Source organism: Ailuropoda melanoleuca, chromosome 4 (genome assembly GCF_002007445.2).
Source record: "Ailuropoda melanoleuca isolate Jingjing chromosome 4, ASM200744v2, whole genome shotgun sequence".
Taxonomy (NCBI): Eukaryota; Metazoa; Chordata; class Mammalia; order Carnivora; family Ursidae; genus Ailuropoda; species Ailuropoda melanoleuca.
The window spans coordinates 86152517-86177097 of record NC_048221.1 but is presented as its reverse complement, the minus strand read 5'-3'; the positions used below and the strand labels follow the sequence as shown (position 1 = coordinate 86177097).

The 24581-nt window shown below is 43.1% G+C and overlaps 1 protein-coding gene across 9 annotated transcripts in view; it reads right to left on the bottom strand.

Annotated features, from left to right (window-relative positions):
- Positions 1 to 24581, bottom strand: part of LOC105238736 — a 254903-nt gene that overhangs the window by 221644 nt on the left and 8678 nt on the right. For all 9 annotated transcript variants that reach the window (XM_034659203.1, XM_034659204.1, XM_034659207.1 and 6 more), the window contains exon 2: positions 19299 to 19402. In XM_034659203.1, the coding sequence (XP_034515094.1) occupies positions 19299 to 19402 (104 nt within the window). The remainder of the gene's footprint in view (positions 1 to 19298; positions 19403 to 24581) is intronic.

Below are 24581 nucleotides of genomic sequence, written 5' to 3'. Positions count from 1 at the left end.
AAAATAGTAGCAAAACTGAATCCAACAATACATTAAAAAAAATCATTCACCACCACCACAAGGGATTTACTACTGGGATGCAAGTGTATTTGCAAATCGATCAACATGATACATCACATCAATATAAGAGAAAGAATAGAAACCATATGATCATTTCAATAGATGCAGAAGAAGCATTCAACAAAATAAAACATTCATTCATGATAAAGACCTTCAACAAAGCAGGGTTAGAATGAACACACCTCAATATAATAAAGGCCATCTATGAAAAACCCACAGTAAACATCATACTCAATGCTGAAAAACAGAGTTTTTTCCCCTAAGATCGGGAACAAGACAAAGACATCTACTCTCACCACTTTTATTCAACATAGTACTGTTCCTAGCCACAGCAATCAGAGAAGAAAAAGAAAAGGCATCTAAAGTGCTAAGGAAGAGGTAAAACTTTCACTATTTGTAGATGATATGGATATTATATATAGAAAATCCTAAAGACTCCACCAAAAAAAAAAAAAGAAAACTACTAGAACTGATAAATGAATTCAGTAAGGTCACAGGATACAAAAATCAATATACAGAAATCTGTTGCATTTGTATACACTAGTCATGAAGTAGCAGAATGGGAAACTAAGAAAACAATCCCATTTACAATTGCACCAAAAATGCTAATATACCTAGGAATAAACTTAACAAAGGAGATGAAAGACCTAGCCTCTGAAAACTATAAAATATTGATGAAAGAAATTGAAGACAACAAAAACAAATGGAAATACATTCCATGCTTATGGATTGGAAGAACAAATATTGTTAAAAATGTCTGTACTACACAAAGCAATCTACAGATTCAATGCAATCCCTATCAAAATACCAATAGCATTTTTCACAGAACTAAACCAATAATCCTAAAATTTGTATGGAACCACAAAAGACCCTGAATAGCCAAAGAAATCTTGAAAAAGAACAAAACTGGAGGTATCACAGATTTCAAGATATACTACAAAGCCATGCTAATCAAAACAATGTGGTACTGGCATAAAAATAGACACCTATGTGATCTAAATCAATGGAACAGAATAGAGAGCCCAGAAATAAACCCACAGTTATATGGTCAATTAATCTATAACAAAGGAGGCAAGAATATGCAGTAGGAATACCCAGTAGACAGTCTCTTCAACAAATGGTGTTGGGAAAACTGGAAAGCTACATGCAAAAGAATGAAACTGGACCACTTTCTTACAGCATACATACAAATAAACTCAAAATGGATTAAGGACCTAAATGTGAGACCTGAAGCCATAAAAATCCTGAAGAGAGCATAGGCAGTAATTTTCAAATATCAGCCATAGAAACATTTTTATACATAGGTCTCCTGAGGCAAGGGAAACAAAAGCAAAATTAATTCTTGGAACTACATCAAAATAAAAAGCTTCTGCACAGCAAAGGAAATAACCAGCAAAACTAAAAAAACAACCTACTGAATGGGAAAGGTTGTTTGCAAATGATATATTCAATAAAGGGTTAGTATCCAAGATATATAAAGAATTTATGCAACTCAATATACAAACAAAAAAATAATCCACTTAAAAGAATGGGCAGAAGACCTGAACAGATACTTCTCCTAAGAAGACATCCAGATGGCCAACAGACACAGGAAAAGATGCTCAATACCACTCATCATCAGGGAAACACAAATCAAAATCACTGTATCACCTCACACCTGTCAGAATGGCTAAAATCAAAAACACAACAAACAAGTGTTGGTGGGGATGATGGGGGAAAAAGGAACACTTGTGCACTTTTGGTGGGACCGTAAATCAGTAAATCAGTCCAGCCACTGTGGAGAATAGTATGGAGATTCTTAAAAAAAAAAAAAAAATCAAAAATAAAACTACCATATGATCCACTACTGGTATTTACCCACAGAATATAAAAACACTAATTTGAAAAGATATGTACACCCTTATGTTTGTTGCAGCATTTTTTACCATAGCCAAATTATGGAAGCAGCCCAAGTGTCCATCAATAGATGAATGGATAAAGAAGATGTGATACATACATATATACACACATATATACACAATGATATATTACTCAGCCATAAAAAAGAATGAAATCCTGCCATTTACAACATGGATGAATCTAGAGGGTATAATGCTAAATGAAATAGGTCAGTCAGAGAAAGACCAATACCACATGATCTCATTCATATGTGGAATTTAAGAAACAAACGAACAAAGAGAAAAAGACATACCAAAAACTAGACTCTGAACTGTAGAGAGCAAACTGATGGTTACCAGGGGGGATGTGGGGGGAATTTACACTACCCCCAGCAGGCTGAGAGTCCTTATTTTCTTATAAACTCATTATTTGGAATTATCAGACCTCTACATTTTTGCCAACTAAATGGGTTGGGGGAGTGTAAATTTGGACAGCCCTCAGGAAGGTAATTTGATACTGTTTGGTAAGGGCAAACACTTGTGTGTATCCCCTTAACTGACTTCTTTTGTCCTCAATTCTGAAACCTGGCATCCTACTTCATCTTTCTCAGCTTCAGCTCTGAAGACATCCTTTCCTCTTTAAATGCCTTCACTCCCGCCCCCCCGCCGCCCCGCTCTGCCGCCTACAAAAGAAGCATCAAGTTCTTTAATGACATTTTAGTCTTTCGTGATATAACCAACCCACCTTACGGTTTATATCTCACTTTGCCCTATGTTCTTCATGCTCTTCCTATAAAATTAACTGCACAGACTGAAATACCTCTTTTAAATCCTTAACCAGATGGAATGTTAAATAAGGGAGAGGCAGAGCTGGGAAATAATCTAATTGAATATCTTTATGTTACAGATGAGAATACTGAGGCCCAGGGAGGCTGAATGTCTACCCAAAGTCACTCTGGGAGACAGACTAGGAAAAGACCTGTTTTTCTGAGTCCCTGATGAGGGCTCTGACCACTGTACATCCCCTCCTAGGCTGATGTAGTGCAGGCCTGGCTATGGGGGTACAGGGAGCCCAATCCACTTGGCTCTCTTCACATCACCCTACTTGACACAGCCTAGGAGTGACAGCCACCATTTGTCATGAAGTAAAAATATGCCAAGGAGCTGGACAGGAAAGTACTTTCTGTGCTGGCAGCTCGCCGTTCCAGAAGCACTAGATCCCTGAATTGGGATGCCCTTGGATTGACCTTGTCAACAGGGAGCGGCCAGATCTCTCTTTTACTGTAATTGGGTTAGTCTTGTGGGTTTGCCCTCCTCCTGGCTGTCAAAAGAGATTATACAGAAATGTACTGCTGCATCAACCACAGTTCGGGTGCAGGCTGAGGCCGAAGCAGGAGGAAATTTCCAAACGCATTCATTAATCACCTCAAGTAGCAGGTTGCTGCTGGCTGCTCTGCTTTCTCCCAGCTGCAATCACTTTTGCTCCAACCAGACCTCAGAGGTCTCCATGTAAATAAACAGCAAGGCCACAGCAGGGGCCTGGGTGCAAACCCAGGGAGGGTGGGGGTTGGGGCCTGCACTCCCCCTGCAAGTGTCCCCATGCCTGAAGGGCCATGACATTAAATAGCAAATTTTAAAACACATGAAAAGTCAAGAGGGAGACAGTAAAAGCAAGAAAAAAAAAGCTTTTCTCCAGCTTTTTGAACAAGGGGCCCTGCATTTCCATTTTGCACCAGGCCCCACGAATTACACAGCCAGCCTGGCCCCCAGGCCAGCAGTATCTTAGTTCTTTCACGCTGCTATAGCAAAGTAGCACACACTGGGTGGCTTAAGAACAACAGAAATTTCTACCTCACGATTCTGGAGGCTAGAAGTCCGGGATCAGGGTGCCAGCATGGTCAGGTGAGGGCCCTCTCCTGCCGAGTTGCCAGCTTCTCAGTGCAACCTCTCTTGGCAAAGAGGGTAGGGAGTTCTCTGGGGCCTCTTTTATAAGGGCACTAATGCCATTCGTGATGGCTCCACCCTTGAGACTTAAGCACCTGCCAAAAGCCCTACCTCCTAATATCATAACCTTCAGGAGATGGAGTTTCAGGTTACAAACTGGGGAAGCACAAACATTCAGACCACAACAAGCAGTTTCTAAACTCTACTGAGTAAAAGCAGAACACCTGTTTCCTTAGAATCCTACAGGTGTCTATGAAAGTGGAGCCTCTGGTGGAGACCAGTAGTGGTCAGTCCTGGCGCCAGGAAGCCCAGCCCATTGGGCTGAATGCGTTGGTGCCTGAGGGGGTCTGTGGGGCCAGATCCATGAAGACCTCTGATAGTCCACCCCAGTGATCCTCCAACTTCAGTGAGCAAAAAATTACCTAGAGAGTGTGTGAGAAATGCAAATTCTCAGGCCTTGGCCCCAGGGATTGTGTGTCAGTAGGTCCAGGGGGAGCCTGAGATTTTGCACTTCTAACAGGCTCCAGGTGATGCCAAGGCTACAGGTCTGTGGTCCACACTTCAGGTACACTGATAACCCCTTTACTTCACAGATGGGACAACAGAGCCCAGGTGTCTTACCCAACGGCACATAGTTGTTAAGAACAGGCACCATGGGACCCGTACCCCTCACTCCAGCAGCACTTTCCCAGTGCCCCGTTGGGACTGTCATGGAGTTTGAGGAAGGAAGGTGTGAGTTAGGACCATGCTCTGAAAGTTCCCATTGTTGAGGAGGAAGAATTTCCTATACCCTTCAAGATCCTTCTAGCTGGACTAAGAATCAAACTGACCTGAGACAGAAACAGTAGAAAATCAAATTTAATAGCATATGTACAGGAATGCACACAGACATGGAAATTAAAAAGACAGTGAGGCGACATGATGCTTGTATGAACTAAGGAGAGGAGTAGGGTCTGAGGATACCAAGGGGAGAAAGACCATTAGCAGATGTTTGGACAAGAAAAGTTGCCCTATTATGCAGTTAAGTTTCTCAGGTAAAGGCGCATCTCTGTTAATAGCTCTCTTCCTGGTACAAGCAGGCAGTTGAGGGGGAGGTAGGTAAAAAGCTTTTCCTGAATCTGCTGGGTTTAGATTGCTTTTATCTCAAAATAATGTTCACACCAAAGTGGCCCGTCTTGAGAGGCCAGCCCCTGACCCCCACACTATAAATTCTTCTTACCAAATGAGTGTCCTAGGAACTGAATAAAACCCTCCTTGCTTCTCCCTCTGACCTCTGAGGCAATGCAAGTAGCACTGAGGAGCAGAAAGACAATCTTTCATCTGCTTTGAGCCTCAGTTTCCTTAATGATAGCCAATATTCATGAAGCATTTACCAGCCATTTTACATGTATTGATCCTCTTCACAGACTTATGAGAAAGATACTATTATTATCCCCATTTTACAGATGAGGAAAACTGATATTCAGAGAGTTTAGGTAATTTAAGTCACACAGCCAGGGTGCAGAAGCAGGATTTGAACAGATGCACTCTGACTCTATAGCCCAAACTCCTCATCACTCTGCCCTAAACAAACTACATCACCAGGAGCCAACAACTCAGTTCTGGCTGCTCTGTTGGAGGCCTTCCCATTTCTCCTGGTCCCTAAGCCCTCCCACTTTTATAGTCCAGACTAACCAACAGCTCCCTTTGAAGATTTCCCTTAGATGTGCAGCAGTCTGCTCATGTATGCTCCTCAGGCAGCTCTCCGAGTCTGATCCAGTCTACCTGGGCCTCAGCCAGTGCTTCTCATGAGTGCAGTGCTGGAGTTAGAGTGGGCAAGAAGGGCCTCTGGCCTTGGCCTATGCTTTGGTAAGCCTTGCTTTGTCCCTTCTCTAGCCATGCCCTTTCCAGTGGGGTAGAGAGTCTGGGTGGGAGGCAGGGCAAGGATCTGAAGCCCCTCTCCTAGGGGTTCTGAGTATTTAGGACCCTGGAATTCCCTGCACAAATGACCTTGAGCCATTCCCAGGGCTTGATTGGAATTGTCCCCTGGCCTGTATTCCCAAGGGCAGCATTGCTCCCATGGGTAGCACCCACTGAGTATGTGCATACCCCTGGGCTTGAAGGTTATCTAGGAGTAGAGAGTGGGGATGACAGGACTGACAGGAAAGCTGGGTATCTACAGAAATGAACATGAGGCCCCTCAAGATTCAAGACGAAGAGGGGGCGAGAAGAGAAAGTGAGTAAGTGACTAACAGAGCCTCGACTGAAGGCCAACTCTTCCAACAGAGCCATTGTATTAGTTTTCTATTGTGTAACAAATTACCACAAACTTAGTGACTTAAAACAGCACATTTATTGTCTCACAGTTTCTGTGGATTAGGAATCTGGGCAGGGCTTAGATGGGTCCTCAGTTTCAGGATCTATCACAAGGTATTGTCCAGGACTGGAGTCTCATCTGTAGCCTTGATGGGAAGGATCTGCTTCTAAGTTCATTTTTTTAATTCTTAAATTTATTTATTTATTTTTAAAAGATTTTATTTATTTGAGAGAGAGCACGAGTGGGGTGGGGGCAGAGGGAGCAGTAGGCTCTCCACTGAGCATGGAGCCCGAGCAGGGCTCGATCCCTGGACTCCAGGATCATGACCTGAGCCAAAGGCAGTTGTTTAACCAACTGAGCCACTCAGGCTCCCCGTGCTTCTAAGTTCGGACAACCGTTGGCAGAATTTCGGTTTCTCAAGGGTCACTGGACTGCAGGCCTTGGTTCCTTGCTGGCTGTTAACTGGAGGCCACCCAGATTTACTTGTCATGTGGCCTCTCCTGCATGGCAACTTGCTTCATCAAAGCCAGGAAGGGACAGTCTGCTAGCAAGAGTGAAGCCACTACTTCATTTAACCTAACCACAGTAGTGAAATCCCAACCTATTTGCTACATTCTGTCAGTTAGAAGCATTGATGGGTCCTGCCCATACTCAAGAGGAGGGGATTACATGGAGGTATAAATATCAAGATGTTGGTGGGGGTTGGGGGGAATATGAGAAGATGCCCACCACCGCTATGTCCAAACACAGAACCCCATGGAATAAGAGGAAATTCTACTTTCAAACCTGGTCTTCGTAAGTCATTTGAAGTTATATTTATCAAAGGAAGAAAATAGATAATATTTCAGTCAACAGTGTGTTAACTTGAGTTACAGCTTTTCAATATTTAGATATATGGAATGTGGGCTTCCACTGAGACTCTCATCCTGGCCCCATAAATATTAGGACAAGCCTATTTATGTGCATATGCCCAGGCTATCACCTCTGACAGGCAAGGCCTTGTTGGTCAAGTCCTGTCTGCTAACCTTTTGCCCCTCACACCGCTGAGCACAGTGTTCACTGTGTGGGAAGCAAATAGTAAAGTTTACCTGGGCAGCTGCTGGCAGCTGCCCAGCTCCAGCGGCGGCCCTTCCCCAGGTGCTGCCATGAGGTAGTCGGGCAGATTTTGAAGGCTCAGCAGTTGGGCTTCCTCTTGAGTGAGAAAGGATCCCACATGGCACAGGAAGGAAGGAAGAAGAACAAAAGCCCCCACAGCAGCAAGATAAAGCTGACTCCTTCCAGTGGAGCGAAAGCCCTGCCTTTACATAAAAACATGATTATTCAATTTCTATTTTTTATTTTTATTATAAAAATAATGAAGATGGTTTATATATTTTAAAAAGATAGAAGAAATAAAAGCCCTAGTTCTACCACTGAAACACCCTTTGTTTCATGTGTTTGTATGTGTATACATATGTATATTTGCATATATGTATAGATTTTAATTTTTTATATTTTAATTTTGTAATGTGATATATTAATGTAATTTTGTAGCAATATATTTTAAATTTCCTTCCTCAGAAAATGTTTTCTATGCATAACTCTTTGTTGCACTGCAGTTAAATTTGTATGTGTTGGGAGCTTTTAAAAAATGAAAGATCATACTGTCTATTTAATTATAGATCTACTTTTTCAGGACAGTAAATGCTTTTTCCAGATTAAAGAGGTAGAACTTTAAAATAACAGTTAAAAATAGATAACAGATTCACAAGGTCAAAAAGTAGGCAGTGAGAAGTCTCCTTTCCAATCCCCAGCTGACATCCTTGGCAGTAACCAATGTTAACAATTCTTTCCAAAGATAGTTTATGCATATATATAAATATTTTCTTCTTCCTTTCCGTCTTCTACGTAGTGGTGGCATTTCGCATACACTGTTCTACACTCAGTACAACTTGGAAAACGTTCCATATCTTTACATACCAGTGGTTCCCAATCTCCGCTAACATTAGAATTATCTGAGTAGCTTTTAAAACTCCCACCCAGATGTGTAAGCCACATCCCAGACCGATTAAATGAGAGTCTATGAGGGTGAGGCCCAGGCATGAGGATATTTGAAAAGCTCCTTCAAGAGTAGTCAAGGTTGCATACCACTGGTATAGAAAGAGCTTCCTCAGAAAGGAAGAAGAAATATAATAATTCCATCATTGCTTGTAATAGAAAATTAGGGTGACCATCTGTCCTGGTTTTCCCAAGACATGGGACCTTCGGTGCTGAAGCCAGGATGAGTTGTTCAACCTATAAGACATTGGTACATATGTCTAAGGAAATCGAGGATTAAAAGGTTATCACATAATTTTAAAACTATAGAAAGAAATGTACTTCAGTGAAAAACTGGGCATCATCTCCAGCACCCCCTCCCGGCTCTTCAGCTGGAGACTTGGTCATTGTCTTTGAGCTATTTTGCACTTCTTGTAGACTGCAGGTAAACGATTGCTATGCAAATCTGTATTGTTTGGTAGTTTCCTTTGACTTCCTTCCCACTCTGGAAAAACCAGGCAGGTGTTTTTATGTTTGTTTTGTTTTTTATTTAGAAACTTCTGGTCAATTTAGGTTCTCAGAAAACTTTATTTTTAAAATTGTGATCTATGTGTGGGTTGCACTAGGATTTTTTTTTTTTCAAAATCATTGCTTTATGTGTGTATGTATTTATGTGTTTTTAAGTAGGTTTCACACCCAACATAGGGTTTGAACTCATGACCCTGAGATTAAGGGTCCCATGCCAGATGACTGAGCCAGCCAGGAGCCTCTGGAAAAACCAGTTTTGCCCCATTTGTAATTCAGTCCCTTTATTTCATTTAAATTTGTGTTCCTTTGGCTTTTCCTCTGAACCTGTTATAATACCTGTCTGGTTCTCCAGCTAATTAAAAAGTAAAATAAAATCTTTAACACATGTCCATTCTTGTATCTGAGCAACAGTCATGCTTTTCTTTTTTTCTGAAAATTATTTAACAAGGCTATAAGGTAACTACTAGAACAGATATACAAACCTTCCAAATTATCATTATAAACACAAACACAAGAATAAAACAAATACAACAGACCCAAACATAACTGTCATATCAATAAGTATAATTAGGCCAAATTTATCTGTTAAGAGAGACTCATATTAGATCACAAACTAAAACCTATTGATAAAACAAAATGATTAAGAAGGATTGAAAAGGATGAGAAAAGGTGTTTTTACCGTAAGTGTAAAAATTAAGCAGACATCATGATCTTTTGTTTTTTGGGGGGTTTTGGGGGGTTTGGGGGGTCTTTAAAAAGATTTTATTTATTTATTTGATAGAGAGCATGAGCAGGGGAGGGGCAGAGAGAGAGAGAGAGAGAGAGGCAGACTCCCTGCTGAGCAGGGGGCCCAAAGACAAGGGGCTCAATCCCAGGATCCTGAGATCATGACCTGAGCTGAACGCAGATGCTTAATCAACTGAGCCACCCAGGTGCCCCAGGCATCGTGATCTTCATACTAGACTAGGATGAATTTTGGACAAAAATTATTAAATGCTACAAAGAGTTATTGTATAGTAAGATTATGAGAGTCCCACAAAGACATAACTCTTATGAATATCTATGTAACAATTAACATACATTAACAAAGCAAAAGCTAGAGGAAATACAAAGAGAAATAGGGACACATAAGTAAGGGAGACTAATATACCTCTCTTTTAGATTATAGTCATAAGGTAAGATCTTAAATAACATAGTTTTAAAAATGGAGCTGCTTGATATATCAAACTTATAATCCGAAAACTAAAAATTTATTTTATTCTCATGTATCTATAGAACATTTTCAAAATTAATTGACTGCCATAATTAGGTCACAAAGAAACGTCAATACATTCCAAAAGTAATGTAATAGAAGGGAAGAAAAACATCTCTTCTCTTCCCCCCGCCAGATGCAATGCACGGAAGTTCCACAAAGATAATGTGACCCATGGAGGCAGCCATATGATTGAGATTTATATACCATCTTATGCCAGAAAAGCTGTCACCAACTAGACCCCAAGACCTGACCTTTACTGCCTTACCTGCTTGTACTTACTAACCTTTGTCTTACATTTTTCCTTAAGCTCTTCTGTCTGGCTTACCTCTAAACTCAGGCAAATGAAACCTCAAATCCCCACCCCCCACTACCTCCACACCACCCAGACCATTTGAGCTAGAACCCTGAATTGTACCTGTGCGGGTGGGCTGTGGAAAGACCGGCAATGACCTTTACCTCATTAGAATACTAAAATCTCCTACTTGAGGAGAAGCACAAGCCTCATTTACATAACATGTATAGGCATGTTTCCTTAGGGCACCTGCATGACCTTATGCCCGCCTCTACACAGAATGAGAAAACTTCCCTATCTCAATATTCATCCTAACCCTAAACCAAAGGTACCCATTCACCCTCTTTCGGGGAGTCATGGCTTTGGAAGCTATTTCCCACCATCTCCTTATTTGCTGCAAATAACGTTCACTTCATGCAACAACTCCATCTGGTGTATCTGCAACCCACCAAGGAGTGAACTCACGTTGGTTCGGTTACAAGGGGAAAAGAGGTTTGGAGTTTTGGGGTAGGGAGAGAGTTTAGGGAAGGTGAGAGATATGGTAGGTAAGATTGTTGTGTTATGTGGTTAAGGGTCTCCCAGGTAGTAAGAGGTGTCTCCAGAAGTAGCTCTCTTCCTGGTACAGAGACATCTTGCAAATGGAAATTTCCTTTATAAATGTAAATGTCCTTCACAATAGGAGAAATTTATAGTTCATTTTTAGGCAATTGGGGGGAGGTAAAGAGCTTTTCCTGAGTCTCCTGGTTCTCAATTATCTTTAGCTCAAAATGATCTACATGTGCTAAAGTGGCATATTTTGGGATGGCATATTCTGGTACTGATTATAACTCTCCAATAGAATTCATTGAGGGCGCCTGGGTGGCTCAGTTGGTTAAGCGTCTGCCTTCGGCTCAGGTCATGATCTCAGGGTCCTGGGATTGAGCCCTCTGCCTGCTGCTCCCCCTGCTTGTGCGCTTTCTCTCTCTCTGTCAAATAAATAAATAAAATCTTAAAGAAAAAAAAGAATTCATTGAAAATGTTAACAAATTCTAAAAAGAATAATAAATGATGTAGTTTTTGAATGTTGGTGAGGTCCGGAGCTGAAGGCCAAGAAAGAATTCTTGAGACGTCTTTGGTGCAAAAAAAAAGTGATTTTATTAAAGCATGGGGACAGGACCCGTGGGCAGAAAAAGCTGCTGAACTGGGGTTGTGAGGGATGGCTGATTATATACTTGGGAGCTGGGGGAGGTAAGGACAAAGGGAGGTGTCCAAAAGGACTTTCATATGCCAATGAAAACACAGGGTCCTAGAGGCCTTGCTATTGTCAAGCTAAGGTTGAGTAAGGCGTTAAGACAGTTGGGAGCTTCCTGGAGGAATGTTATACTCTGCCTGTCTCAGGTCCTTGTCAATGGACTGCAGGTTATAAAGAAATTTAATTTTGCTTACTTTCCCTTCTGCCTCGGTTTCCCACATCACTCATGGAAGGGAGGGTGATGTTAGGGCTCCAGGAAATTGAGTTATAGGTCTCTGGATGTTAGGTTATTGATGAGGATGCTTTTTCCTTGTAAATCACTAAGACATTGGTAACTGGTGGAGATCCATGTCTGGTAGTACTGTGATCTCTATTAGTTAACCATTTGTTTTTCCCTTCCCTTAGTTCTAGGGCAGTCAGGAGTGCCTGAGGAATGTCACACATTTCCCACCTGGGAGTGGGGTGGGGGGGTTAGTGGGGTGTCAGCTTGTGCTTTGTCCTCAGCTTGCTTTCTGCTCCCTCATCAATAGACATCATTCTCTAATCATAATGTAATAAAACTAGAAATTAATAATAGAACCAGGAAATAAAAAGATCTTACTGCTTGAATACTTACAACTCTCCCTTGGTTCAAAAAGGGAAAAGAAGGAAAAAGGGGGAAAAAAGTAGAAACCGTAGAATATTTAGACAATAATGTTAATGAAAACTATATATACCAAAAGCCATAGGAGATAGCTAAACCAGTTCTCAGAGGAAAAAATATATTCAAAAATACTTCTTAGTAAAGGAAAAACTAAAGTAAATTAAACATAAAACCCAAGGAAGTTGAGGAGTGGGGAACTATTCCTAAGAAAAGCAAGAGGAAGAAATCAATAAAGGAGAAATAAATGAATTAGAACACATAAAAATTATAGCACTAATAAATCGGTTAGCTGATCTTTTGGGGCACCTAGGTAGCTCAGTCGGTTGAGTGTCCACCTGCCTTTGGCTCTGGTCATGATCCCAGGGTCCTGGGATTGAGCTCCACATCACATCAGGTTCCCTACTCAGCAGGCAGTCTGGTTGTCCCTCTCCTTCTCGCTCTGCCCTTCCCCCTGGCTCTCTCACGCTCTCTCTCAAATAAATAAAATCTTTTTAAAAATCGATTAGCCAATTCTTTGAAAAGGCCAAGAAACAAAGGAAGAAAGGAAACAAGAAAAAGAAAAAACATCCCCAAAGAAAAACAAAGGACATAAACAATTCACAGAAAAGAACATACTGGGGCACCTGGGGGGCTCAGTCAGTTAAGTATCCTGACTCTTGATTTCAGCTCAGGTATTGATCTCAGGTTCCTGAGATCGAGCACCTCCCAACTTCAGCTCCATGCTCAGTGGAGAGTCTGCTTGAGATTCTCTCCTTCTTGCCCCACCCCACTCACGTGCACGCTCTCTCTCTCAAATCTTTAAAAAGAACATATAGAAAGTTCTTAAACATACAGAAGGGTGTCTAACCTTACTCATAAGAAGAGATACATAATTTGAAACTATACTGAAATAAGTAAGCACGGGAAAAGATGCTCAACATCGTTAGCCATCAGGGAAATGCCAGTCAGAGCCACCAGACCTCACTTCATGCCCACTAGGCTAGCTGGAATCAAAAAACAAAAACAAAAACAAGTGTTGGCCAGGATGTCAAAAAATTGGAACCTTCCTAGACTGCTGGTTGAAATGTAAACTTGCCCAATCACTGTGGAAAACAGCCTGCCAGTTCCCCAAAAGGTTAAACCTAGAATTACCATTAGACTCAGCCATTGCACTCCTAGGTCTATAGCCAGAAGAATGGAAAACACAAGTTCACGCAAAAACTTGTACCTGAATGTTCATAGCAGCATTATTCATAATAGCCGAAAAGTGGAACATCCTAAGTGTCCACCGACAGATGAATGGATAAATAAAACGTGTTATACGATGAAATATTATTAGGTTATAAAAAGGAATGAAGTACTGACACTCAACATGTTGAACCTGGAAACCGTGCTTAAATGAAAGAAGCAGAAAGGCAGAAAGTAGAGTGGAGGTCGCCTAGGACCAGGCCATGAAAAACGGGGCAGTGGCTGAAGGTTTTTTAGAGGTGATAAAAATGTTCTAAAATTGATCATGACGATGGTTGCACCACTCTGTGAAGTACCAAAAACCAGAGAAACGTGTACTTTAAACGAGCTAATTGTATGGTAGGTAAATTATATGTCGAGCAATTATTTAAAGAAATAGAGCTATGTGAGATAGCATTTTTTAATGGTTCAGAAATCCCCCACCCTTCTGTGTTCAGAGAAAAGGCTAACACGTGCTCACTTCAGCAGCACGTATGCTAAAACGGGAACAATACAGAGAAAAGGTTAACCACAAAGGACCACCTCACAATCACATATCCAAGATAAGACCCGCCTCTACTCTTCTGTAATGACTCTTTGTTTCAGAAAACTTCAAGTCCTCTTCCTCTTCCTTGAGACTCGCCTCATTAATGAATGATCTCCCTTTTGCACCTGCCTAAATAAAACGATCTCCTTAATTGCTGGGTGCATTTTGTCCTAGGTGGTATTTAGACATAGGGTGCTCTTTGCTCTAATCTCTTTGGTTAGATTTTGTAAACTAGATAATTAACGGACGTGTCAGTGGTCTTACCTTGGAATTACCAATCTGAACAAAGTGGTGTACTTATTTGAGATTGATAGTGTATGAAGCACATCATAGCTTAGTCTGGCGCAGTTCACCTGTTTTGTAAGTCAAGATATATTTGATAAATTGTGGTTTCTGTTCCAGTTCTCAATCCTCGGCACTTACCTGGTCCCTGGTAGGTACTCAGTAAATATTTGTTGAATGACAAAACAAAAACAAACCAAACACAAAACGACATATTATAGGGAGGGGGGCAAAAACAGTACAACTTCTTTGATGGCTTTAGTCTGGCAAAATCTATAAAACATACAAATACACCCTTGACCTAGCAATTTCACTTTTAGAAATTAATCCTGCAGATAACTTGCACATGTGCAAAGGGCCACCTGATAAAATTATTAATTACAATCACAAGAGACCGCAAGTGTCCTAAACTTCCATCAGTAAGCTGAATTAAACTGGTACATATCTCCAATGGAATGAGATGCAGATGTTGAAAAAAATGAGACAGTTCTCATGATACAGAGTATCTCTGAGATAGATTTACTCGGTTCCAGCTGCAATGGATGCCTTGGTGTTCCTGGTCTGGTCTCAGGGCCTTAGGGCAGGATGTCTCCTCTACTTTGAATGTTCGACTCCAGATGACATACAGGGCTCACCTCAAGTATCACTTAATCAGCAAGGCCTTTCCTGACCACTCTCTGTAAAACAGCAACAATCCCCCCAACATACACACACACACACACGCACACGCACACACTCCTTATTCCTTTATCCTGCTTTTCTCCATAGCACTTAACCCCTTATCACTACATACTTATTTGCTTCATTACTTCCAAAGAAAATGTAAGCTCTAAGAGGGCAAAGAATGCAGCTCTTCTGTTCACTACCAGATTCCAAATGCCGAAAAGAGTGGGTGGCATATGGTAGGTACTAAGTATTTACTGAATAAATGAATATATGAAGTGAAGAAAGCAAGATGCCAGAAAGTGATTTTTAACATGCTTCTATTCTTTAAAAGATTATCCATGTGAATGGTCCCGTGTGCATGACATAGCTTTTAAAGCTTACAGAAGAAATAGGTCGGGCTGGTTGCCTGCAGGTGGCTGGCCCACAGTGGGAGGGAGGCTTTGCACTAGACTTGTAGATTATTAACTACCTGCAACTTCAAGTTAGAAGTAAAAAGGAACGCTCTCATGTCCCGTCTGTTTTACAGCTCCACGGCCTGCTGCTGCGTGAATGTGCACCAAGTCATTTCCTCAGCCCTCTCTTGGTGGATGATTATTTCCAAACTTTTGTTTTTAAACATGGGGGAGTCTGGTTATTGACTTTTCACATGTCCTAACAAATAGGATGCTGAGGTCTTTTTAAGACCCCCTAACTTTGGTTCTAAATCTTTGCGGTTGAAAATGTAACCCACACCCCAGACTAAACAAAAGTTTCCTACGGGATTTGATGGCTGGAAGTGGGGCCGCCTCAGGAAGCAGAGCGTCCTGGGAAAGGGAAAATGTAATTATCTTCATTAAACATTTTTGTATTCTCATTGATAAACTCACCTAATCCCTGAGCCTGAAGACATTCCACTAACCGACTAAGATAGGGCTAGCTTACAAAAGACAGGCAGACAAAACAAAACAAGAAGCTCCTACCAAAATGGGAAGACAGTTCCATATTCCTAATTCATAGAGCAGAAAAAAGTCCCAGCTGGAAACTGAGAATGCTGGTTCTGTTTCGGAAGGGCTGTGTGACCTGGAGAAGTCACCTCCCCCTCTCTGGGCCTGTGTCACCTCATCCCCCCGCTGTCTCTGCTCTCCAGACAGGACCGCGTTTACTCCTCGCATTGTACTGATGCTCTAACACTACACTAGTGACCTGGGGCAGCCCCCAGATGTGGCAGATCAGACGGGACTGTCACTTGGCGGGGGTCCCACTAGGCAAACCAGGCACTGGGCTGCTGTGAGGCACGCGCTGTGTTGGCAGGGGAAACAAACAGAAAAGCAGCTGCCTTTGTTTCCAGAAGTGGTCCTGCACCTATTCAGACAGGTGAACAGAGGCCCAGTTGAGTCCAAAGGTACGGGGGTAGAGGGTGGGAACATCAGAGAGGAGCATGAGGGCCTAGCCCCTTTGGGGTGGCTCTGGCAGGAGCCTGGGAGGCTGTCATGACTGAATGTTCTTCCTGACTCTTTCTCTAGTCAAAGGCTCAGAGCGGGCTGGGAGGCCCTCCCTCCTGAAGAATGTGACAAGGCACAGCTTCCTGCAATGTCTCCTCCCAGTTCTGGCCAATCTGAAAACAGACTCTGGGAGAGAAGTTGATGGGCACACTTTCGCCACCCCAACCCTGGGACGTGCAAGAGGAGGACACATACAGTCTTTGCCCGTGGATCTGTGCTGAAATCTTCATTTCACAAAAACTGTGAAGTTCTGGGCATTTCGTTCAACCTGTTCAAGTCATCAATTTGAGGAGAATAATGGTCCTGCTCCTTTTCAGTTTTTATCAGTAATTTAAAGTTCATTAACTAAACAACCTGTGAAGTTCTCTGCTCGTTAAATTTTATGAGAAACTTGCTCAATGGAAGATTGCTCACTTTCAGTGTTTCTGGTTTTTAAAAACTTAAGCAGATCATCTTTTTGAATACTTTTCTTTTTTTGCTTTTTTTCTTTTCTGAGCATCAATGTCATATTTTCTAAATCGATCCCAACTTGATTTGTACTCATTCCCAGTAGGCTGAGCTTACAAAATAAAGTTGTCTTTCTTCTAAAATATTCAAAATGATTAATATTATGAAGCAAAATACACAAAATTTAATTAATAAATATAAAAATGTTAAATTAAGTGTATTTAAATAAAGCTAAATTTTATATTATATTTTTTTACTTTTTAGTTAAATACTGCTATAAAAATAAAACTTCATAATACTAGGTTTTAATGTCCACTTAAAAAGCAAGGCGAAGAATCTGTACCACACTCAAATATTTGACAACTATAGCTACACATACACAAACATAAGGAAAATATGAATTCTTTAGTATGGCAAAAAAGTTTCCAAGACACAGTGGTATATCGTGATATAATGGTCCCCAATTTTCGTTTGGAGGTTTCATACCTCCCTGTGTCCAGCATCTTTGCCATACAATTTTTGCCACGCCTCCCATCAAGAGACAGAGTCTCTTCCCCCAGCCCACCCATCATATCCGGGTGTCCCTCAAGGCCTCATTTGGTCAACAGAATGAGACAGAAGTAACACTGAGCAGCTCCCAAGGCCAGGCCTTAAGAAGGCTTATAGCTTTTGCTTCTGTCCTCTTGGAACACTTAACGCCAGTAGGTAAAGAAGCCCATTCCAGCCTAGAGGGTATAGGGCTATTTGGAGGAGGACTGAGGCAACCTAGCCAATAGTCAGCACAACTGCCCAACATTTGAATAAGGCCATCCTGGAGCATCCCAGTAGAGTTGCTGGCGGACTGCACCCACATACGTGACCCCGTGGAGATCAGCAGAAAAATGGCCCAGCGGGCCTCGCCCAGAATTGTGAGCAAACTGCTGTTTTAAGCCGCCAAATAAGTTTCAATGTGGTTTGTTACACAGCAACAGATAACTGACATTGATAAGGTATGCAACTATTGTGAATACGAGCTAATCCCTGAATGCCTCTAGAATCACAAATGAGAACAAAGATAGAAAAGAAAATAGCCCCTTGGCACTGTTGAGAAATAACATTTAGTTACACAAGGACCCACTGAATTCATGCTCTCTGAGAGACGGAGTGTAAGGCACTGGAGGGTTTTAAGCTGAGGAACAAATTAATTTGTCTTTTCTCTTATCTACACATATCAGCCAATTAAATTCTTTCCCCCTCCAAAGCAGTGACTCTCTCTAAGGTTCGCAGGGGCACAACCTTCACAGCATTTGGACTCAGCAGTGTTTTGTGTTGAGAATTATAGGAAGAAATGTGGAAACTTTGGGTGTTAATTATGAGCATTCACGTTCAGGGTTGTAGGTCACCCTGTGCCAGCCCAGCACTGAATGCAGAATCCCATGGGGAAAAAAGCTCCCATGTGAGCTTTAATACATTTGATTTTTTGTGTTTGTGACATGCAGGGGGCTCCAAAGTGTGGAGGCTCAGGATGGAGGCCCCCTTGACTGATCTAAGGGCAATATTACCCCAGCCCCAGTTTAGGAAAATGGTTGAGGCCTTGTTTTGGGATTTGCCTGTGAACAGTGACTAAGGAAAACTGGTAATGGCTATTAAAATTTTAAGTACGCCAATCTCTTCATACATCAACCCAGCTTTAAGGAAAATATCCTATAGGAATAATAGGACCAATGTATTAAAGTAGCTGTGCAAAAATGTTTAGCACAAACATCGTTTAAAGTAGGAAAAAGTGGAAACAATTTAAACTTCATTAATGGGGGGATGGCTAAGTGATTGGGGTCCATCCACATTAGCAGATGTTATGCAACTGTTGAAAAGGTTGTTGTATCCTGACATATCCGACTTGGATTTATATCTGACTTAGTGAGATTTATGCATTCTTTCATTCATTGAACATTTACTGAGCATCAGCTATGAACCTGGCACTGCTCTAAGTCCTAGGGATACGGCAGGGAACAAGACCAGGTTTGTTGTTCACGGAATTCACATCTTAATGAAGAAAGACCACAGACAAGCAAATAGGTATGTAGCACATTAGATGGCAGTAAGTAGGTGCTGTGAAGAATAATGAAGGTGGGTTGAGAGACAGAGTCTGGAAAGAAGTGAGGGAAAGAACTTTGTGGCATTCAGGAGGAAGGGCAGGCTAGACAGGAACAGCAAGCGCAAAGGCCATGACTTGGGAGTGGTTGATGAGATCTAGGAACATCAAGGATGCCAGGTGGCAGGGGACAGCGGTTGGAGGTGAGGTCAGGACGACAGCTGTAGAGTCGGGATGAGTGTGTGTGTGTGTAGGGCCTCACAGCTCCTGGTCAGGACTCTGGGTTTTACCCTGTGTAGGATGGGAAGCCACCAGAAGGTTCTGAGCTGAGAAGCACCATCACCTGACTTAGATTTTTGAAGAATCCGTCTGGCTGCTATGACAACTGACTCAAGGGGGTAGAGGGAGGCAGAGGAGAGTGAAGAGGCTGTTGCCATGACAAAGAGGAGAGCTTACCCCATGGTGAAGCAGAAGTGGTCAGATTCTGGATAGGTTTTGAAGGGAGGCCTGGAGGATGTCCTAATAGAACTGGCTGTGGGGGCATTTAATATAGAAACATTCTGAAAGAGAGAGAGAGAGAGAGAGCAAGCCACCTTGGCTCAGAATTCATTCCTGCACATAGTTGCAAGGCCACCACTTAGCTTGGAGATCCCATTCCTAGCCACTGGTTTGCTCCTGGCCTTGGTGAGGAAGTAGGGATGCTCAGGGAAGCTCAGCATTTGGCAAGGGGGCTAAGGGGCCAAGGAGAAAGGATATGGGCATGACTCCTATCCCTGAATCCATGATAGGACCCCCTCTCCAGCCCTGGCAAGCAATGTGGGGGAGAGGGTCTGAGACAGAAGTGACTGGAAGAAAGCCTTAGTGACTTCCAGCCAGCGAGGCCCGTGGAAGCCTCAGGGGGTCCCACCACCCCCCTCCATAGGAGATTCAGAGCTAGGCTAGAGCTGTACCCCACCGGCACGTCCTGCACGGGACCGTCCTTGGTCTTCTCAAGCTCTGCTATCATCTGCCCATTGGAAAGGAGAGAGCACGTGTCTTCCTTCTGTCTAGCCCCCTCCCAGCACAATGAGGGGGCTTGGGTCCGCTCGGCCCCCACAGACTGCCACAGCAGGTCTGACTCGAGGGCCACTCCACACAGGAGCAGCCCGGCTGATTCTAGTGGAGATAGGAGTATCCCCCTCACAGAGGTGTGGTGACATTCAGCACAAGAACGTAGACAATTTGCCCATTTCTTCCTCTGTCATGGAACCTGCCCTGTCGACACACTCCACCAGCGGGGACAACACCGTCACCTCGTGACAGAACCTGCCATGTGCCAGGCACTGTGCACGGTACTCCACACACGCAGGCTCTCTGGGGCTCACAGGACCGGGGTCACTGTGCAGCTGCGGAAAGCTAGGGAACAGAGAAGAGAGGTGATCCGTCCGAGAGCGCGCTGTCCACGGGAGTGGCTCTGGGCTGCTGAGAACACCGCATGATTCAATTCGTGTGAAATCGTCTTGGGAGGCCCAGGCCCCTTGGTAAACATGAGGTATCGGTGTCTCTAAGTGCTCATCCCGGGAAAACATGTGAAAAGGAGCTTGGAAACAAGCACGAGTCCAAGTAGTTATTTAGTACACAAACCACAGACACTGTTAAACCGCTCTCTTGGCCCTTGTTAGGGAATAATTCCCGTCACTCCGCTAATGACATCAGTGGAACTCATGTTACTTGTGCTTCATTTACACACCTGAGCCTGAGGAGCACCTGTCCCTGGGGCTTGCAGACGCACTGACAGGCATTGCTTTGTACCTTTTTGGCGGCACCTAGGACAGTTCTGTAGCTTCTAAAATGCCAGGCGGGACAGCCTCCCTGCTTCAGTCAGGGCCCCTTTAGGCAGAAGGGCCAAAGAGGTACGGAAGGTAACTCCTTCCCCCCCAAAAAAGGAAATAAATAAAAGGGAGTGTACTGAAATTATTTCAATGCACAGGAACCCAAGAGAACCCGAGTAGCCAGGCCACTCCTAGAGTTCTCAGAGAATGCCCTCAGTTCTTCAGATGCTCATATCCAAATTTCCAAATTCTCTTATCCTCCCAGGGTAGGCCTCAAGTCCCAGGTGCTGACTGGCTGGGTCAAGTGTCCACTCCCTAGTGCTGTCAGCCTCCCCCTGGCATGTGGTATAAAACAAGGCCCCTTGGCCAGAGAAGATGCTCCCAGGAGAGGAATGAGTTAGATGGAGTGACCAACCTTTGTCCGGGACAGAGAGACATCACTAGAAGTGTGACTTTAAGGGCTAAAATCAGGAAAGTTGCAGGCAAACCCAGGGGAGTTAATCACCAGTGTAACCAACAGCCACATCTGTTTTGTGTCCCTCTAGCATTAATTCTGAGGAACACATTTCTTCATGTGAAATCAGGATGTGTCTTTTTTTTTTTTTTTAAGATTTTATTTATTTGTTTGACAGAGAGAGAGACAGCCAGCGAGAGAGGGAACACAAGCAGGGGGAGTGGGAGAGGAAGAAGCAGGCTCCCAGCAGAGGAGCCCGATGTGGGACTCGATCCCAGAACGCCGGGATCACGCCCTGAGCCGAAGGCAGACGCTGAACGCCTGCGCTACCCAGGTGCCCCATGAAATCAGGATGTGTCTTAAAATCAGCAGTGTCCTGCAATGGCTGTTAGCCAGGACTGTGGCTGAGTTGTCTGGGAGAGAATATGTGTCTGCCAGTCATTTCTGGGACACCAGCAACCTGAGATCACCTTACATTCATTTTCTGTTTGACATTTTTAGACCCAACTGACAGTGCACATTCAGACCTCTCTGAATTTGTGGTCCAACTTGTCAGGAGAGAATTGTTTTTCTCACTCCACATGGTGCCAAGACTAAGACATGCACATTTCCAGCCAGTCTCCTCTTTGGGAAGATTTCCTTATCTCTGGTGTCCCAGCTTTTATGTGGAGCCTCCCTCTCTAGCGCTTCTCCTCTTGCCCAGAGGGACACAGACTAATGGTACAGCTTACAGGTGACGCTGTTTCAGATTGGATGGAACACAGGTAATCAAGCCCCAATAGCCCACACAGGGTTAGAGGGGCATTGTTGGTGCTTGAAGGAGGCACAATGCTCAATGCACCAGACACTCAGGACTGGATCCAGAGAAAGAGAAACAATTCTCCCCATCCAGGCCTCTTAGCCATTATGAGCCTCTCTCTGAGCTCAGGGTTCACCTCACAGACCTGTGCAGCCCGAAAGCCCATTTAGAAACCTTTTCTTTACCAGTTTCTCCAGACACATCAGTGTTTAGAAACATTGATAGCAGGGCTCCTGGGTGGTTCAGTCGGTTAAGCTTCTGCTTTCAGCTCAGGTCATGATCCCAGGGTCCTGGGATTGAGCCCTGCTCAGTGGGGAGCCTGCTTCTTCCTCTTCCTCTGCCCCTGCTCCTGTCTCCCCCTACCTTGTGCTTGCTCTCTCTCTCTCTCAAATAAATACATAAAATTTAAAAAAAAAGAAACATTGATAGCTTTCCATATAAACACAGAGCCCATATGTTTGAAAGTTGATAAGCCCCTTCTAACAACTGCCCTATGTAGAAAACCCAAAGAAGCAGAACTGTCGAAGAGAGAAAGAGGGAACTGAACTTGGAAACCAGCATCCATGTTTTCTAACCCCAGATTTTCTTTTCTTTTGTTTTCTTTTCTTTTTTCTTTCCTTTCCTTTTCTTTTCTTTCCTTTTCTTTTTTTTAAAGATTTTACTTCTTTCTTTATTTGACAGAGAGAGACAGAGAGAGAGAGCACAAGCAGGGGGAGTGGCAGGCAGAGGGAGAGGGAGAAGCAGGCTCCCCACTGAGTAGGGAGCCTGATGTGGGACTTGATCCCAGGACCCTGGGATCACGACCGGACCTGAAGGCAGATGCTTAACTGACTGAGCCACCCAGGTGCCCCAAACCCCAGATTTTCCTTCAGTTGCCTGCTCAGCATTTTCTGGATGTATGATGCCCAGTTCCTTTTATCGGTCGGTATCCCTGAAGGAAACCTTGAGTCCAGAGCTCCTTGTCCTCAGGGCCAGATCATCCCTCCTCACGGCTTTCTAGGCCTATAGTTTGTCTTTCTTGGTTATCATCTCCCAGCTACCTGGGCTAAGCTCCTTCCTGGCCCAGGGCAGGGACTGAACCCTCCTGCTGCACTGAGAGGCATCCTTTGGTCTGAAGGCCAGCCACAGTGAAGGCCAAGGCAGGAGCTAGGGCATCTTGCCTAGGGACAGGTACAACTGGGGTGGGGGAGGGAAGAGGGCAGGTATGCCAACTTTAGGCTTACATAGTAGAAGTAAGATTTTAAGAGCACTATGGATCTAACATATGCAAAAAGGGCTTACATTGCCTAGTTTAACCCAAACCATATCATGAGTGAAAGTTGTTAAAAAAGAGGCTCAAAGTGGAGTCACTTGTGCTAAGCCCACATCATCAAACCAAGACTTGATACCTAATCTGATTGCAGTTTCCACATTCCCCAGGACTATAATCTTAACTGCTCAGTCTGGAATTTTCTGGTCAGCATTAGTGAGCTAATCTGGGTAATCTGCCTAATAAACCCTTTTTGTCCCCCAAATGAAGGTCACCTAGCCCTAAATAATCCTTTTTTTCATTTATGACTTCCTTGTCCCACTTCTTCTCTGCCTTTAAAAACCTTTCCTTTTCTGTAGCTGTTTGGAGCTCCTTTCTATTTGCTAAATGGGATGCTGACTAATTTAGGAATCATTGAATAAAGCCAGTTGTATCTTCAAATTTACTCAGTTGGATTTTTCTTATTTAATAAGGGTGTATAAAATGAAACTGGGAGTCTGGTCTTGGTGAAAAGAACACTGGGTTTAGATTCAAAGATCTGCATCCAAACTCTGCTTTCTGGCTGCCTGACTTCGGACAAACTGCTTCATCAGACCTCAGTTTCCCCATCTATCCAAAGGGAGTTACTGCCATTTTAGCATTGCATGAGTAAATGTAATAATGTGTTTTTTAAAACTCACTTTGTAGGCATTAAAGCATTACACAAACACTTATCCTAGGCCTGGGAGGGAAGAGAAGGAGGTATTATGTTTAGTGCAATGTTTTTCAAAGAGCAGGCCGTGAGCCATCAGCAGATTGTGAAAAAAATTTAGTGCGTTCTGATCAACTTAAAAAAAAAATGAATAGAATAGAAAATATCCATGTGTATCCCAAGTAATAAGGGTATGTATTTCTTCTTTTATTAAGTTGTGTGTGTGCATGTGGGGGGTGTGTGTGTGTGTTAGTACGTGTGTTGTGATGTAAAACAGATTTTACATCACAACACACGTACTAACACTTTATTTCTGTGGTAAATAATGAAACTAGAAATAAAGGGAGCTGTTTTTGCCTTGCTGTATTTTTTAACTGCAGCATTTTCACATTCCAAGAGTGGGAGAAGAATTCATCTAGGCAAAGAATTTATCTTTTGTTTGGGAAAACACTTTAATGGGCTCTTTGGTTATGCAAAGGTAGGAGGCCAGGTTAAAGTGGCTAAACTCTGCTTGATAAAGTCAATATTCAAGGATTTCTGTTTCCTTTGGTGGTCTTAGAAGAAGCAACATGGGGCCTAGGGTTTCAGAGGAAAGGGGGTTTGGGCTGGGCCCAAGGAGGGAGACCCTGAGTAAAGGCCTCTCTTGACACAGTGTGACCACAGCACTAGGGGCTGCCTGTAGTAAGATCTCGGAGAGGTTCTCCTTGCCTGCATGTTAAGCCCTTACAAGGGTCT